Source organism: Lissotriton vulgaris, chromosome 3_2 (genome assembly GCF_964263255.1).
Source record: "Lissotriton vulgaris chromosome 3_2, aLisVul1.2, whole genome shotgun sequence".
Lineage (NCBI taxonomy): Eukaryota > Metazoa > Chordata > Amphibia > Caudata > Salamandridae > Lissotriton > Lissotriton vulgaris.
The window spans coordinates 258,634,961-258,653,102 of NC_141690.1; the positions used below are offsets into that span (position 1 = coordinate 258,634,961).

At 47.2% G+C, this 18,142-nt stretch overlaps 1 protein-coding gene across 2 annotated transcripts in view; it reads right to left on the reverse strand.

Moving 5' to 3' along the window:
* LOC147725631 (retinol dehydrogenase 12-like) overlaps positions 1-18,142 on the reverse strand; it is a 112,320-nt gene that overhangs the window by 49,973 nt on the left and 44,205 nt on the right. For both annotated transcript variants that reach the window (XR_015309796.1, XM_086964324.1), the window contains exon 3: positions 8,639-8,728. Coding sequence is in view for 1 of the 2 variants with exons in the window: in XM_086964324.1 (XP_086820450.1) it covers positions 8,639-8,728 (90 nt within the window). In the remaining variant the exon portion in view is untranslated. The remainder of the gene's footprint in view (positions 1-8,638; positions 8,729-18,142) is intronic.

Consider the following 18,142-nt stretch of genomic DNA (forward strand, 5'->3'; position numbering starts at 1 on the left):
CCACCAGGAGTCGTCCCAAGCGGAGGGGGATGTACCTAAGATGAGGACTTCTGTTTTGTCTGAGTTCAGTTTCAGACGGCTTTGTTTCATCCATTCGGCAACTTCTTTCATTCCTTCGTGTAGGTTAGTTTTGGCGGTGCTGGGATCATTGGTGAGGGAAAGGATCAGTTGAGTGTCGTCCGCGTAAGAGATGATGTTGAGGTTGTGTTGGCGTGCGATGGCCGCGAGGGGGCTCATGTATACGTTGAAGAGGGTGGGACTGAGTGAGGATCCTTGAGGTACGCCGCAGATGACTTCAGAGGCCTCGGACTTGAATGGAGGAAGGCGGACTCTCTGGGTTCTTCCGGTGAGGAACGAGGTGATCCATTCAAGTGCTTTTCCTTGAATTCCGATGTTATTGAGGCGTTGTAGAAGGGTGCTGTGGCAGACTGTATCGAATGCTGCAGAGAGGTCGAGGAGGGTGAGGGCGACTGTGTCTCCATTGTCCAGTAGAGTTCGAATGTCGTCTGTTGCTGCGATGAGGGCGGTCTCAGTGCTGTGTTTTGCTCGGAAGCCAGATTGTGAGGGGTCGAGGGATTTGTTGGCTTCGAGGAAGGTGGAGAGCTGGTTGTTGACGGCTTTCTCGATGACTTTGGCCGGGAATGGAAGAAGTGATATGGGGGGGTAATTTTTGAGTTCGGTGGGGTCCGCTGTTGGTTTTTTCAGAAGGGCGGTGAGTTCAGCGTGTTTCCAGTCTTCTGGGAAGGTAGCGGAGTTGAAGGAGAAGTTGATGACGTCTCGGAGGTGCGGTGCTATGACGGAGTCTGCTTTGTTGAAGATGTGGTGAGGGCATGGGTCTGTGGGGGATCCTGAGTGGATGGAATTCATCAGGCGTATGGTGTCTTCAGTGGAGATTGGGTTCCAGGCGTTAAGGGTGTTCACGGGGGGAAGATGTTCAGCAGATGGTAGGGTGGGTTGGTTTCCGGGTTGGTTGTCAAAGCTGTTGTGGATGTCTGCAATCTTGTTGTGGAAAAAAGAGGCTAGGGAGTCGCAGAGGGTTTGAGAGGGGGTGATGTCGTTGGAGTTGGCCGAGGGATTGGAAAATTCCTTGACGATGTTGAAAAGTTCCTTGCTGTTGTGGGCGTTGTTGTCAAGTCGATCCTTGAATGCTGTTTTCTTGGCTTTTCGGATCAGTTGGTGGTGAGTGCGGGTGGCGCTTTTGAAGGCGTCCTTGGTGCTGGTGGTTGGGTCTTTTTTCCAGGTCTTTTCAAGGGAGCGGCAGATTTTCTTGGACTTCTTGAGATCATCGTTGAACCATGAGGCTTTCTTGCTGCCAGGTTTGCTTTGACGTTTTTTCAGTGGAGCTAAGGTGTCGGCGGTGTTGGATAACCATCGGGTGAGGTTGGCGGCGGCTTCGTTGGCGTTAGAAGGGAGGGCTGGGGAGTTTCGAAGGAGCGATGCGGAGATTTGGTCCGTGGTGATTTTGTTCCAGTTTCTTTGCAGGGTAGGTTGGCAGTGGTTGATGGGTTTCGGCTTGTTGTAGGTGAAGTGAACGCAGCTGTGGTCGGTCCATAGGAGCTCCGTAGTGTGGCTGAAGGAGACATGATTGCTGGATGTGAAGATGGGGTCGAGTGTGTGACCTGCGATGTGGGTGGGGGAAGTGACTAGTTGTTTAAGTCCGAGGTTGGCGAGGTTGTCCAGCAGGGTGGCGGTGTTGTGGTCGTTTATCTTTTCAAGGTGAAAGTTGAGGTCTCCTAGAAGAATATAGTCTTTGGAGGGGAGCGCGTGTGGAGAGATGAAGTCCGTGATGTCTTCACTGAATTTTGCGCGGGGTCCTGGTGGTCTGTAGAGGAGAGTTCCTCTGAGTGTTGTTTTGGGGTCGATGTGGATCTGGAAGTGAAGGTGTTCGGAGTTGGCGAGGTTGGCGTCAGAGCTGGTTGAGATGCGGATAGATTTCTTATGGACGATAGCGATTCCTCCTCCTGTGTGGCTGGTACGGTCTTTGCGAGTGATCTTGTAGTCTTCAGGGATGGCAATGGTGATGTCTGGTGCGGAGGAAGCATTCATCCATGTTTCCGTAAGGAAGGCGACGTCTGGAGAGAAGGTGTCTAGTAGGTTCCATAGGTCAATGGCGTGCCTGTGCACCGATCGGGTGTTGAGAAGGATGCATTGTAGGTGGTTGGGGTCGGGAATCTGTGGTGTGGTTGTAGCGGAGATGTTGTCGGTGCCGCTGAATTTACAGGAGTAGCAGGAGAAAGGTCCATGGGTGTGTCCAGGAGCCGCTTGGACGCAGGTGGGGGCGCGACCGGGGTTAAGGGCTAGGAGGGAGGTGGCGTCGTAGGTAATGCGGGAGGGCTGGGCAGCGCGAGGGGCAGGGGGTCTGGCACTGGGCGCGGTCCAGGCGCGGACGGGCGTAGACGGGCTTACCTTTGGCGCACCTTCGGCGCGGGTTGGGCACGGACGCTGCGCGTGACCGCTGCGCGCGGTAACAACTGTCATATATGGATAGTGGAGGGGGAGGGGCGAGGGCGTCTCAGCTGGGAGGCGGGTCGGGCGCACGAGGAGGACAACAAATCAACAAAATGGAGGCGGGAGAGGAGCAGATCGTAGCGCTGTTGGCAGGCGCGCAGACAGACTAAATACACAGCCAAAATCAATATCAATAGCGCTGATAAGGCAAAGCGCTAGCACACAGCAGGCAAAGCAATTTCAGTTATGGCACAGACAGGTCCTTCAGCAGAGCGGCGCTACGATACCAGGTTGCAGCCAGGAGCACAGGGAGCGACCACTCTGTCAAGAGAGGATGATATCGAGAAATGGGCAAGTAAGTGGAAACATAGCTTGAACATTAGTGAGGAAACTTTTGATATTTCCTTAGAAATGGGATATACATTGCTATGCTCAGCGCCCTTACAGGCACAACATTACAAAACACTATATCACTTATACCATACGCCTGCTAAAATAGCTCAATGGGGTGGCATAACTGGAACTAATTGCTTCAGATGTGGGGATTCCGAAGCAGACTTAGTACATATTTTGGCAATATGCCCTCACTTGCAGCCATTGATAAAAAATATTGAGTTTTTTTTTCAAAGCTTAGCAATAGATGTGACTCTCACAGCGTTAATTATTCTCTTGGGGGTAAAAGAAGAAGGAAATGAACAGCAACAGAGTAACTTCAGGGTAGGTGAGAGATGGGAATATTTTTTGATTATGGCTATGGCAGTATTAAGACTCACTATTGCATCGGCATGGTTGGACCCTAAAGCACCATCATACCACCAATGGCTGGCTAAATTACTTTCAATTTATAATTTGGAGATAGAGATTTATGCAAGAAAGGGGAAAAAGGGTAGGAAAACTGGTAGGCAGATCTGGGGACCTATTGTCCGGTGGAAAGAATCGAGTTTGGATTGAAACATGTGATTTAAGTATTTATTGGTTTAGGAGGATTCGGATAGAAAATGTTAATACTGTTTGATATGTATCGAGATTACAAAATATTGTATTTCTTTTCTTTTTTTTTCTTTTCTGTCAACATGTTTAGATATTTGTAAGGTAAATGCTACTGTCGTGCCCTGTATGTATGTAAAAATATGGGAAAAATCTGTCAGTAAAAAAAATTTTGAAAAAAAGAAAAAAAGGAATCGCAAAATAATTGCGATTTTGTACATACATACCGTTTTGCGAATTCTAAATAGCGATTCGCAAAAAATCGCTATTTAGGATTCGCAAAACGGTATCTTGATACATCTGGCCCCTAATAACCAAAAACCTTGGATTGCTGGCCCCTAATAACCAAAAACCTTGGATTGGCAGCACAGAATGCACGTTCTTTGTATGGAGAGCCATGATTTCTTGTCAGATCACCCAACCCCCTCTGAGCATGAAGCCCAAGGCTCAGAGATGCAGTTGGGGATGCTGCTGGGGACCTGCTGCCACGGATGAACGATAACACTTGCAGCGCCAACACTACCCGCGACAGGTCTCTTGGATCAGGATCCAGTTGTTGCCTGTGATATTGTACGGTTCTGCTTTGCTTTATGTGATAAGCATTATATTACCCCCCTCCGCCTGACTCCATCCTCCTTTTGTGTGACTGACTAGCTGAGACCTGGCTGTGGGAGTCAAGGGGGGGGGGGGCACCTTCACTTGCTTTGTATTGTCTGCTGTTGTTATTGTCTGGAAAGTTTTCTTTGTGCATCACATGAGAACAGCAATAAATATTCTTCTCAAAAGTACATTTAAGTACTGTTATATAACTAGATTCCACACAGGGCGCAGTAAAGAAGAAGCCGCATTGTTTGCAACACAGGAGGATATCAAAAATTCGCTTGATTCCAATGGATCAGAAGTACTACTCTTACTTGACCTCTCATGCTCTGTTGACACTGACACTGTGCATCACCCTACATTCCTCGACGACATGAGTACCAGGTCTCTGCTTTGCAGCTCCTGCATCTCCCTGGTCCATGAACTCCCATACATCTCTCATTGTCCCTCCATCCACAGCTGGTGTCCCCCAAGGGTCCAACATTGCCCCTCTCCTCTACAAAGAGGACCACAGCCCTCTACTTGGCATCATCTCCTCCATCAAACTAAACTGCAACCAGCGGCACACAACAAACACGCAAAGATTCACAAATCTTTCAAAAGCTTAAAAACCCATCAGATCGTGATAATGTGCCCTAGCAAACGACTCTGAGTGGTTGACAAAGTAGTTCCTAATTAACCACCTCTACCTGAAGACATCAAAAACTAGAGATACTAGCTCCTGGCAAATGGACCATATACCATCCGCCCAATTTTACATAGTTTTCCTAACATTTTGAGCAATTTCAGAGAAAGAAATTTGCGGTTTCAGACACAATGACACCAAACCCTTCAAACCAATTAAGGAAACTGGAGGTGATTCCGAGCTCTAATCTCTCCCTGCTGGCCCCAGTTAATCACATTTCCAAAGGATCTATGTACATAGTACAATCCCAGCATAAAATGTTCCCTTACCTACATCTCCATCTAGGGGTAGACGCCTTGGAGCCCCTTTTCTCTAATCAAACTTCAGACAAACAACACATCAGAAAGACATGAGGAAAACCCACTCAGCGGCCCCAACGGACCCCTGTCCACCCCACATATTTCACAGGGCCACCGTCACCATCGCACCCGAACTCAGACTGACCATTAATGCATCCTTCATGTCCGGCATCTTCCAAGAAAGCTGCAAACAGGCATAGGTTAAATCACTCCTCAAGAAACCCACGGCCGACCAAACTGACCTTAAAAAACTACCAGCCCATCTCTCTCCTTCCTTTCGTGGCTAAGGTCACTGAGAGACTCATGAACACTCAGCTGACAACCTTCATCGAAGAGAACTCCATCCTTGACACGGCCCAGTCTGGATTCCGCAGCAACCACAGCACCGAGACCGCCCTTCTCGCCGCCACTGACGACATCCACATGCTACTCGACAAGGGTCACACCGCGGCCCTCATCCTCCTAGACCTCTCCGCAGCTTTCGACACCGTTTCCCATCGCACACTCGCAGCCAGACTTCACAATGCAGTGATACAAGGAACTGCCCTTAACTGGATCCAATCCTTTCTCGCCGGCGGAACCCAGAGGATGAGACTCTCTCCCTTCCTCTCCGAACCCACTGACATCAACTGCGGAGTACCCCAAGGATCATCGCTCAGCCCCATGCTCTTTAACATCTACATGGCCCCTTCGTCACCATCGTCAGACAGCATGGACACAGCATTGTATCCTACGCTGATGACACCCAGCTCATCCTCACACTCACAAAGAAACCCGAAGACACCAGACTTCAGGAAGGAATGAAGAATGTGGCAGCCTGGATGAAGGATAGCTGTCGGAAGCTCAACTCTGACAAGACAGAGGTCCTAATCCGTGGACCATGCACATCCGCCTGGGACACCACCTGGTGGCCCTTAGCCCTTGGGAACCCCCATCCCTACGGACCATGCACTAAATCTCAGCATCATCCTAGACTCCTCCCTCTCCATGAACCGCCAGATCAACTCCGTCGCTTCCACCAGCTTCAACTGCCTGCGCATTCTCCGCAAGACCCTCAAATGGATCCCCCACACTGCAGAAAGACTGTCACCCACGCACTCATAACCAACAGATTGGACTACAGCAACGCCTTATACACCGGAATCAACAGAGGTCTCCTATGCAGACTTCAGACGATCCAGAACGCCACCGCCAGACTCATCCTCGGGACTCCGCGCCACAAGCACATGACCCAACACCTGCGAGAGCTCCACTGGCTCCCTGTCAAGAGGAGGGTCACCTTCAAGCTCCCCACCCATGCCTACAAATCCCTCAACAACATTGGAACCAAATACCTCAACCTGAGAGTCTCCTTCTACGTACCCAAAAGGAACCTCCGCTCCGCTGACCTTGCCCTGGCAGAAGTCCCCCGCATCCGCAGAACCAGAACAGGAGAGAGAGCCTTCTCCTACATCGCAGACAAGACCTGGAACGAGATCCCCGTGCACATCACAAGCTCCCCAACCCTGCGAACCTTCAGGAAGGACCTCAAGACCTGGCTCTTCGAGCAATCTGAGGCAGCGACTGATCCGGAACTTCCCCCTCCCTAGCGCCTTGAGACCCTCATGGGTGAGTAGTGCGCTTCACAAACCCTTGATTGATTGATTGATTGATTATACTAAATACATGGATCAGCCTTTTGCCAACCGTTTTTGTGGTTTAATCACATTGAAAGCAAATGTGTCATCAATGGCACAGGACCACTGTTGTTTTAGCATAAACTTGGTAAATATCCCAGACCAGAGCAGCATCCTCTAGGCTGCAAAACCTCCATCCATTCACAATGCCCTGTATTTGTGGGCGGTAAGTCTCACTTCAGATGGTCAGAATCTGAAGATGCATTCTTGCAAAAAACCTATGTTCTGTGGTATTCATTTCATGGTTCATAAAAACAGTATAAGTCATGCGCTTTATAAGAACTTAAAACATAACTTAACATAAATACTATCAGTTAACCACATTTTTAGTAAACAATTCTGTAGAATTGTGTCAATTCCAAATGGATTCACTTAATAAGCATTTGCAACATCAATTGTTTCAGTACATCACTGCTTATACTTCACATTTTGAAAGAGAAGTCTTTAATATTTCTGCTCAGGAATGCTCCCAATTGCTCCATGCTCAGCTTCCTGCAATGGACTAATAACCTTGTTAGCTCAATTTATTTGATTACTTTTCTCACAATACAAAACATAAGCCAGAAGAAGCAAAGCACCCATACAAAACTGTTCTTTTCTTATCCCCTTTCTACAGAAGTTCTGATTTTACACTGTCTCATTCGATGACATGCCAAGTGGCAGGTATTTATCTATTTTTGTAGTTATATATAGTACGAACTTGGCCCAAGAGCACCAGAGCTCTTTCATGAGAACCAGACATGATACATGGGAGCCAGTCATTACAGCCCTGATTATGATGTCGGTCGTAGTTGCCTCCGACTGACATCGATGCGGACGGGGAACCGGCCAACCTCAAGTTGGCGGTTTTGGCACTCCAATTAGGATACTGTCACATATGGTGCAGTCGCAAACTTCCATTTTTCAATGGGAGCTGGTGTGGCCAAAACCACCCGCAGACCAAGCTCCATTGAAAATTTTAAGTTTTTAAACATCCCTGCACCTTGTGGCAGGCACCTGGTGGTTCAGGGATCTGAGGGGGGCTCCGTAGGTGCCCCCCAGAACCAAATATGGAGGGACTGGGGCCCCAACGTCACTTTCCAACAGCAGTTCCATGTCGGAAAGGCCGACATGGAACTGCTGTCGGAAAGTCATTATCTAGACGGCAGCGGCATCGCCAGCATATTACCATCCTCACACCAATGGAAGCCGATCCCTGGCAGACGCAGTGGTTCTGTGGCCGTTTAACTGCTATAGTCAGAATACGGCGGATGGACCGCCACCACAACTACGGCGGTCCAATGGACTGCCTTAGTTGTAATAAGGCCCTTTGTATCCTTTGAAACATTGTGTGCATTCACGTGTCTTAGGTTTCCTCCTTCTGACATTTGGTCTCCATTTTACCTTCACATACTGATTTAATGTTGCAAAGGTTCATGCCTGTTCAATCATACTCAATAGAGTGTGGAAATCCACTTATGTCAATAGATGAACTAAACCTTGATTACAAAATATAATTGTTCACAAGCATTAAAGCAGAGTTTAAATACATAGGAAACATTTTTTTCTATATAAAGCATGTCAGAGGGGTTACATACAAATGTTGGCCACTGTCTTCTTGCTTCTATGTGTTCAGATGTCTTGTTTTGTCAGTTTTTAACACCTTTTTTTTGTTTTTTGAAATTACATTGGCGGGGGTAATTCCCATATTCTTTTGGTTGAATGTATTTGTTGTAATAAAAACTCGAAAATCTGATCATCGAATCTGACTATCATGGGCAACAACCCGTAAAGCGCCCACTTCTGAAAGCGCTTCAGGACCTTACAGATGGGGCAATGAGTTATACAAACCATGCTATGATCATAACACCAGGCAGGAGAAGATCATGCAATACACAGAGAGAGGGGCCCTCACCTCCACCCCCTAAGACTTACTCCTGGCGACCCCGCGCCCTGGTACTTACCTAGCAGGAGGTTGGTGAGCAGGAAGGCGCCCAGCTGGTTGGTGGCATACGTGAGCTCCAGGCCCTCGGAGGTGACGGATAAAGGGAGTCCTGCCAAGCACAAGAAATGCACTGAGTTTTACTTCATTCACATATTCGGTCATACATGTTCATGTCTTTATCCTAACTTGATCCTCACACCCGAACACCTTTATAGGTGTGGGTTCAATTAGATCATATCATCCTACTAGCTCACTATGATAGGGTGCAGCTTGGCAAGCACGTAAATAAACAGACAACAAATATACATGATACATATATAAATATACATATATAGTAAATATATATATACACCAAATAAATATTTTTAACACTGTTCTAGCTCCTTATCCTTACCTTTGCTGTTCCTGCCAAATATGAGGTATCTCGCTTTCATTACAAAGCTGCATTTGTAAATATCAAACTACGTTAGCTAAACCTGTATCAACCAATTAGTGACAAAAATAAATGTCCTCATTTTATCACTATAATCCATATAAAGATTTTATTAATTTTGGCGCAAAAGAAGTTTTGAAGAATTGTATTGTTTTTATCATGACCAGCTCTGGTGACTTTGTCTTATAAAATAATCACTAAATTATATTCTTATAACAATATCACCCTCATGTGAACATATCTGATTTTCCTCAGATATTCATGTTAGCTCAGTGAAAAGCATGTTTACCAACAAGAAACAGTTGACCTCACAAATGGCCTCCCTGCAGGGTGAACCAGCCATGTCTGATTGACACAAATCTCTACATTTCACCTTACTAAATGGATCACAGCTTTCCGCACCACAGCTTCCCCCACATCCATGGCACAACACCCCAGACATATAAGATCAGCCATTAGAAACAAAGGCGCTCACTTATCGGATTTTGGTGTAGGGCAGCGCAGGAAGGCACTGCCCTACACCAAAGTGAACATGCAGGAATGCACCGTATTTAAGCAATACTGTGCTCTCCTGTCCTTTCTGCCTGTACTGGTGCCGTTTCGGCAGCCTAGCATCCACAAAGGCAACCTTGCACCATGGTGCGAGGATGCTTTCATTGCATGCAGCACTGTTTTTGTGCATGCCGGGGCACCTTCCTGCGCAAAAATAATCCTAAGAGGTGTTTTCCTCTTTTATATGTGCTGCAGAATGCGGCACACATGGAAAGAGGAAAAAACGAGGAGAAATAGGCATATTTCTCCTCGTTACGCCTCACCTCAGGAGGTGTACAGATTTGGCGCTTTACTGTGTAAATCTGGGGCCGCCTCAAATTCCATGGGTGTTGCGGGAAAATCGACCGCAACGCCGATGGAACGCCTCCCGAGTGAAGAGTAAGATGAAGCAGCAATTTGCGTTGCATCCCCTCACTCACGATTTACGAGGCCACTCAAAGCCACGCAGGGTGGGGCGTGGCGTCATAAATCGAAATGAGAGCCCTACATGTACCGCGCTTTATATGGCGCAAAAGTGACCCGGGGCTCTTGTAAATAAGCCTTTTAGTTGCCATATCCATTGCTATTTCACATTCTGGTCCATCAAATATCTTATTTCCTGTCCTCATACGATCACAAGGGTCTTGGAGCCTCATTTATGAGAAATGACGCATCGCTGCGTGAAAGCAGCGATGCGTCACTTCTCAGTGCGCTCTCCTTGCGACATTCCTGATGCGTCATATTTAATGTATGACGCATCATGTCGCAAGGAGTTACAGATACGTCAGTATTTCTGACGTATCTGTAAGCGCCAAAGTGACGCATTGCTGGAGTGTGTCACAAAAGTGGCGCAACTCCAGCAATGCGTCCTTTCACATGGGGAAAGCCCCATGTGAAAGGGCCTGCGTAAGTCTTACACCTGCTGTGAGGCAGGCACAAGATTTAGACGCAACAGCGCCCTAAAAGTGACGCAGTGAAATCTCATTGATTTCACTGCGTCACTTCTACGACCCTTCCTTGCGTCAATACGCCCCCCTTGCATACATTATACCTGGCGCAGGTGTAATGTGGCGCAGGGGGTTACAAAATGACGCATCTACCTAGATGCGTCACTTTGTAAATATGGCGCAACGAGGCGTATTTTTTACACCACTGGTGCTTCACAAAAAGTGACGCACCGGCGCTGTAAAAGTGACGCACAGCCTCATAAATGAGGCCTTTGGAGTCTAGCTTGGCTGTTATGTACTGAGATGGAGCGGAGAAGGAGTTTGAGACTGGCCAGTAGATACCAGTGGCTACATTCAGATGAATATGCTGAACTGCTATATGCCAGATAGGGAGCACATTTAAGATGATGCTTAATATATATGGGTGCAAACATCAACAATGAATTGCTCAGGACCCATCCCAGTCCACTGTTTTTCATCCACCATGCAACCTCAGTTTGGACCCAGCCATATGCAAATCAGCTTTGACCCTCCTCCACGGGAGATAGTCCAGCCTGCACCACCAGGCCAGGCCCTCCCTGACCCACAATCACCAAAGACCGGTCTGGCCCTGATTAGGACTGATCAGTATCTTGGTTCCAGCGGCAGTGTAAGCACCGGAATAGGGTGACCAACCGTCCGTAAATTTCACGGACCATCCGTAATTGGGACCTCACGTCCGTTGTCCGTGAGGAACCCTTTTACAAACGCCTTTTGTCCGTTATTTGGGCCTTTGTTGGGGAACAGCCCTGTTCCCCTGTGAGAATCCTCTCCTCCCTGATGGGGCCGCTTCGCACTGCTCTGAGCGCAAGAGCAGCCCCATCCCGCCCATTGTCATTCTGCATGAGGCTGATTGCCACTTACAGAATGACAATCGGCCAGTCTGGCTTGAAAAGCATGTGGTGGGCCTCCTCCAGCCTCAGGCATACTGGAAGCAATGTAGGAAAATGCCCACACTGCTACGAGAGAATCCAGTTCCTTAAAATAAGGTGGTGAAAGAACTTTAAAAAAGTGTTATAGTTCTTTCACAGTCCCATCATTTTAGAACTGCTGCATTTTAAATATTATATTCAAGGAAGGCATTGTTTCTGCTTTTAAAAAAAATGAAACTAACAATAATTGACAAAGCCAGTAGTCCTGGTTTGTTGTAGGTGTTATTTATGATATATCTGGGTGCAATAACAGACGTAGCAGAAAACCAGTCCGCCGGCACACTATGCTAAGCACAGATTTTTAGCTTAGGTGTTTTAAGCTACGGCCTTAATTACATCGAACACCCCCTTTGGAGAGACCCACAGTTTTGAGATCCCACTTAAAGCCCTGACAACCACACTATGCCACAGTCACCTCACCTCCTAGCACTGTGCATCAAGCATGACTTCCAAGGGTTCAGGCATCCCAAACCTAAACCTCCTACCTGTGAAGCGGTGGACAAAAGATATTTTGTCGTTGAATGCGTTATGTTTGGAGTATGGTCTGAGGGCCCTTAATGGCAGGACAAAAAGCGACCAATGTGGTAATTGTACATTCGACAATGGACATAATAAAAGCAGGATCGACTATGTCATCTGTAGTCTTGAGTTATGGTGTGGCGTGGGTGACATGGAAATTGTGGGGAGAGTAGAAAGTGACCATAACCCCCTCTGTGTCTCCCACTCATGGTGGAGGGCCGCACGAGCCAACCCAGTGTCAGGTAGTGGGAGCGTACCTGTTATGGCCAATGACTCAAGAAGGGTGAAATGGCCATATGTCCTGGCCAATTTGGCCACCTTGGAGTCTATTAATTTGGAGGTAGACAATGCTATTGCCGCCATGGAAAAAGTAGATCCTGTATTACCAGGCTCTGTCCAAATAACTGATATACATGACACATTCTTCTCTTTGATAAAACCGCATTTTATTAAGCCTCTGAAGACTAATAGAAAAGTACCAATCACATTGGCAACCTGGTTCAACAAACAGTGTAGGGTAGCTAGACTGGAGTTGGGCAGAGCACTCAAAAGCAGGGACAAGGCCTCGATTAGAGCCACCAGGAAATATTATAATGACAGTATCCGAAAGGCTAAGAAGCGGTGGGATGAGGAGTACTGGGAGGAGCTACTTGAGGCTTCAGGGCAAAAGGATTCCAGAATGTTCTGGAAAATTGTGAAATGGGGAAGAGGGGGCGCCCCCAATAATCCCGACAACAATGTCGATGAGGCATTGTGGGTCGAGTATTTTAAACCCCAGTATGCTGAGTGTAGGGATATAGTGGCCATAGAATCAATCCCTATGGTTTTTTGTAAGGGTGATCTATTCCTAACAAAGGACGCGGAACTTGTAATTTCAACTCTGCAGGGGGGAAAAGCCCCCGGGCTAGATGGAATCCCATCAGACATTTTCAAACACGACAAGGTCCAGTGGGCAAAATATGCGACCCTGTTGGGAAATGGCTTGGCCAAAGGGGCAAAAATCCCCAATATATGGAAGGGGGCAATAATAATACTGATTTTTAAGAAAGGCGACCGGTCACTCCCGGCAAACTACAGACCAATAAGTTTGCTGGATACTATGCAAAAAGTAGTGGGGAAGATGCTGGTCGACAAACTTATGGCCTGGGTAGATGACAACAATGCCTTATCCCCCTTTCAGGCAGGATCCAGACGTGCAACCAGTACGGTCGATCAAATTTTTCGCTTCACCATGCTACGGTGGGGGACTGTACTCCTGGGTAAAGGCAGCCTTTATGTAGCATTTGTAGATCTAAGGGCTGCCTTTGACCTGGTGCCCAGGTGCACGCTGTGGGAGGTTCTGTCCAAAATAGGGGTCCCACTTGATTTGCTCACGTTGATAATGCGTCTTCACGAAAGCAACTATGCCAAGGTTCAGTGGGGGAGGAATGGGGAATCCACTACTAACTTTCCAGTTGAGCGGGGGGTACGGCAGGGATGTGCAATGGCACCCCTGCTGTTCTCCCTGTTCATTAATGGCATTGTAGATAGGATATTGGACGCAATGGTTGACGCACCTTCGTTAGCGGGCATCAGAGTTCCAATTCTGATGTTCGCGGACGACACCTTGATTGTGTCCAAGACCCCGTCGGGTCTCCAGCGAGCCCTGAACATATTTGACGCATTTTGCAAAGAACGGGGTCTCGAGGTTAATGTAAATAAAACCAAGTTGATGGCCTTTGGGCAAAAGCGCCAATCTCAACCCAAGGTATTTTTGAACAATATCAAATTAGAGTTAGTAAATGTTTTTACATACCTCGGGGTAGAGATATCAAGTAAACTCGGTTGGTCAAGACACATAGAGAAGGCGGTGTTGAAACATCAGCAAATTTCAGGAGCCCTCAGGGTCGAGCAAGTAAAATCCAAAACCAGGCCCATAAAACCTGTTCTTATGGTTTATGACGCAAAAGCCTTGGGCGCAACCCTTTATGGGGCTGAAGTCTGGGGCTTTGAGAGTCTTACCACCCTTCAAAGATCTGAGAACAGGTTTGTGAGAGGGATAACTAGTCTTCCCCAAAGTACCCCATTAATACCGCTTGGCCTTGATCTAGGCAGAAGATCGCTTAGTGACCGTGCCCGACTGAGGCCTATCCTCTATTGGAGACGGCTATGGACAACCATGGAAATAAGACACTACGCTGAGGGGTTCCTAGCATTAGCCAAATCAGATGTTTTTCGTAAAATTAAATGGCTAAAAACGCTAAGGGACGTCCTTGCTGAGCTTGGGCTCTCCAAACTATGGGACAACCCCCTCGGGGAAGTATTCCCTAGCAAATCCAGTATCAAAGAAATATATTGGGACCACATTGACCAGAAACTTTGGAGGAGCTTAACCTCGGAATCCATGGGGGGTAGATTTATGGAAATTAAACAAAGACCATCCCTAGAAAAGTATTGGGACAGCATAACCGTCCCATTAGACAGGAAATTATTTTTCCAGTTAAGGGCAGGCTCTCTCCCACTGAGGTGTTTGACGTCCAGCTGGAGAACTAGTAGTGGTTTGTGCTGTCCGTCATGTGGGGCCCCCAATGAAAGCATCGCACATTTTCTTTTTTTATGCGAGGCCTATGTAAATCCAAGAAAATCTTGGTTGGCTCCAGTATGTAGGAATCTTGGTGTCCGAAGCGGTGTTGAGGGGTTGAGAATTATTTGTTCCTCCACTGAAATGTCCATCGTAGTTGGAACAGCAAAATATCTGGGGTGGGCATGGTCCATAAGGAGGAGGGCTCTATCCCCTAATGTGTTTTGAATTTTACATTTTCCTTTGTTTGACTTATCCTTGCAAACATCTACTGGGAGATATATATGAATTTTAACCACAAAATGCGGCTAATATGTATGGTATGAGTTTTTATTGCATAAACTTTGGGAATGGTCCATAACGCGGAGGTCTCTATACCTCAACATGCATCTAGTTTTCGCATATTATGAAAAAGCTTATTTTATCCTAATTGGTAACAATTTTAATGCTTATGTATTATGTATTTTCAATTATAAATTTATTGTAACAGAATGTTTGAAGTTTTAAAAAAAATGTATGAATTTATATGTCTGTGCTTTTATGAGTGTATAACTCGAATAAAGCTTTTTCAATCGACTATGTGCAGGGGCATCTTGAACCCTGCCTTTGCTTTGTGAACCACAGCGAGGGGTGAGTTTCTGTTCTGCAGACGAAGGCTCGGCTCAAAATTAATGTGAAAAGGTGGGTGAGAGAGTAAGTGAAGGGATGGGTGGATGTCTGGATGGATTAGTGAAAGGGTAAATGGATGAATGAAATAGTGAATGGACGGATGATGAGAAAAAGAATGGGTGGATGGATGAGTGAAATGATGGATGGATGGATGGATTGATGAATTAATAAGTGAAAGGGTGAATGGATGGACAGATGTGTGAAAGGGTGGATGTAAGGATGGATGAGTGAGTGAAGGGGAGGGTGCATGGGCAAAAAGTTGGATAAATGAGTGAAAGAGTGAAAGGTTGGATGGATCAGAGAACAGATGGATGGATGATTTAAAGGATGGATGAGTGATAGGGTCAATGGATGGATTCATGATTGGATGAGTAGATGGACGGTCGGGCTGATGAAAGGAAGGATGGATGGCTAAGTGAAACGGTCGATGGAGAGAGAAAGGGAGGATGGATGTGTGGATGACTGAAAGGTTGAATGTGTGGAAGGGTGAGTTACTGTGTGGATGGATGAGTATGTGAAAGGGTGGCTGGATGGGTGAAAGGGTAAATGACTGTATGGGTGAGTGAATGGATAGATGGGTAGAAGAGTGGATAGATGAGTGTGTGGATAGATAGGGTGAAAGGGTGGATGGATGGATAATGGATGGATGAGTAAAAGGGTGGATCGAGAATGATTGAGTGAAATGATGGATGGAAGGATACATGCTGGATAGGTTTGCAAATGGTTGAATGTGTTTGGATCTGGATTAGCTGCATCTTGTGCTTGCCACTTTACAACTCACAATGTCTATCCGAGCAGATCTTCCGGACCATTTCTCACACCAAACATGCCTGCTCAACAACATAAATTGTATACAAAATATCAGACTGGATAACCCAGTGCTGTAACCATATATATAGATTATTATCATATGAAATACCACAAAAAGACCTGCACAGTTGATCAAAGCTGCGTGCATACTGAAAAACAGTGAAGTACACAATTGTTTCAACCTAATATAAACCTATTTTGACTAGTGCTTTAATGGTTGTCTATTTACTTACATACATACTATTGCACAACCTCCTCTGATGTGTCTGTAAAGTCTACCTTTTGTCCAGAAGTTTTGTCCTGAATTTTAACCTCCTGTCCTGAATTTTTGTCCTGAATTTTGACCCTTTGTCCTGAATTTTTTCACTCAGCGTCCTGAATTTGCACCCATGCCAGTTGGTCACCCTACCCACGTCTCGGCACACCCGTCACACTCAGGGTGTCAACTGCAACAACAGCAAGGTGATGCGTGGAATGCTTGAATTAATCTCAGCCAATGGCAGTCGATCGGAGCCGCATCTCAGTCCATCTTTCTTCACCCAATGCCAACCCAGTTTGGACCCATATGCAATTCAGTCTTGTTCCTGCCCCAATCGGAATAGTTCAGCCTGAAAACCCAACATCTACTTCCCGGTTCCACTAATGTGTGAAATACGCCCTAGACTCAGCTCCAGTGTAAGGTGCATCCCTCTGCAGGAGGGACTGGAAATACCTTGAAAACATAAGTCCGGTATGGAACACTTCTGTATGAGAAAGAGGGGTCAACACGGGTGAGCAGTGGGACACGTACACACGTGCTCGGTGCCTCAATCACATTAACATTAAAGTGCATTTGTGCTGAACAGCCTCAAAAGCTGACTGTAATCACATCCTGAGTGATGAGCGGCCTTGGAATGGTGTCTTCACATGGTGCAGAAGGCACCTTTCAGCAGATGCCACAAGGGCCTACCTGAGGCGCCGCGGTCGGATGCTGTACATCGCTGTACACACAGCGTGTCACTGGCTGGCAAAATGCGCAATTCTACTAGGGCTCAAGATACAACACGTACTCGTGTGTGTCGGAACCGATAAGGACTAAGAAGCGGCGACTCTTCTAAAAAAACTTAACCCAGCCATTTTAAGGCCGGGACGGAATTATAACCGGCCAGAAGGCTCAACACATCTTCCTGAACGGATAAAGACCTGAGGAAGTCCCGGGTCTTATTCCCGATCGACGAAACACGTTTTGGCTGGAACAACAACGAGAAAACATTAAATCCACCTATATTTGTCGTACTTGTTTACCTTGTCATAAGTTATTAACTACTTGTATGTGAATACTGTCTGTATGTGTGTCAGGGCCTGATATAAATTTCGTACAGATCCTTGGATCTGAATTGTGGGGTGTTGGATGATTACCCCCTCCATGTGCACCATATACTAAATAGTAATAGTAATAAATATACCGGGACGAGTGAGCAACACTACCACACAGGGCACTATCATCCCAGAACAGCTTTCTCAAAGGCCAATGTCTGCCTTGTGTCCTGGATAAAATCAGATCTTACATTCCATGAAGGAACCAAATAGGCTAAGAGGGAGGGGGGCTGCACTGACTGCAAGCCATGAACCCTGAGGGAGGGGGCTGCACTGACTACAAGCCATGAACCCAGAGGGAGGGGGGTGCACTGACTGCAAGCCATGAACCCAGAGGGAGGGGGGGGGCTGCACTGACTGCAAGCCATGAATCCAGAGGGGGGGCTGCACTGACTGCAAGACATGAACCCAGAGGGGGGGGGGCTGCACTGACTGCAAGCCATGAACCCAGAGGGGGGGGGGGGCTGCACTGACTGCAAGCCATGAATCCAGAGGGGGGGGGGCTGCACTGACTGCAAGACATGAACCCAGAGGGGGGGGCTGCACTGACTGCAAGACATGAGCCCAGAGGGGGGGGGGCTGCACTGACTGCAAGCCATGAACCCAGAGGGAGGGGCAGGGGTCTGCACTGACTGCAAGCCATGAACCCAGAGGGAGGGGGACTGCACTGACTGCAAGCCATGAACCCAGAGGGAGGGGGCTGCACTGACTGCAAGACATGAACCCA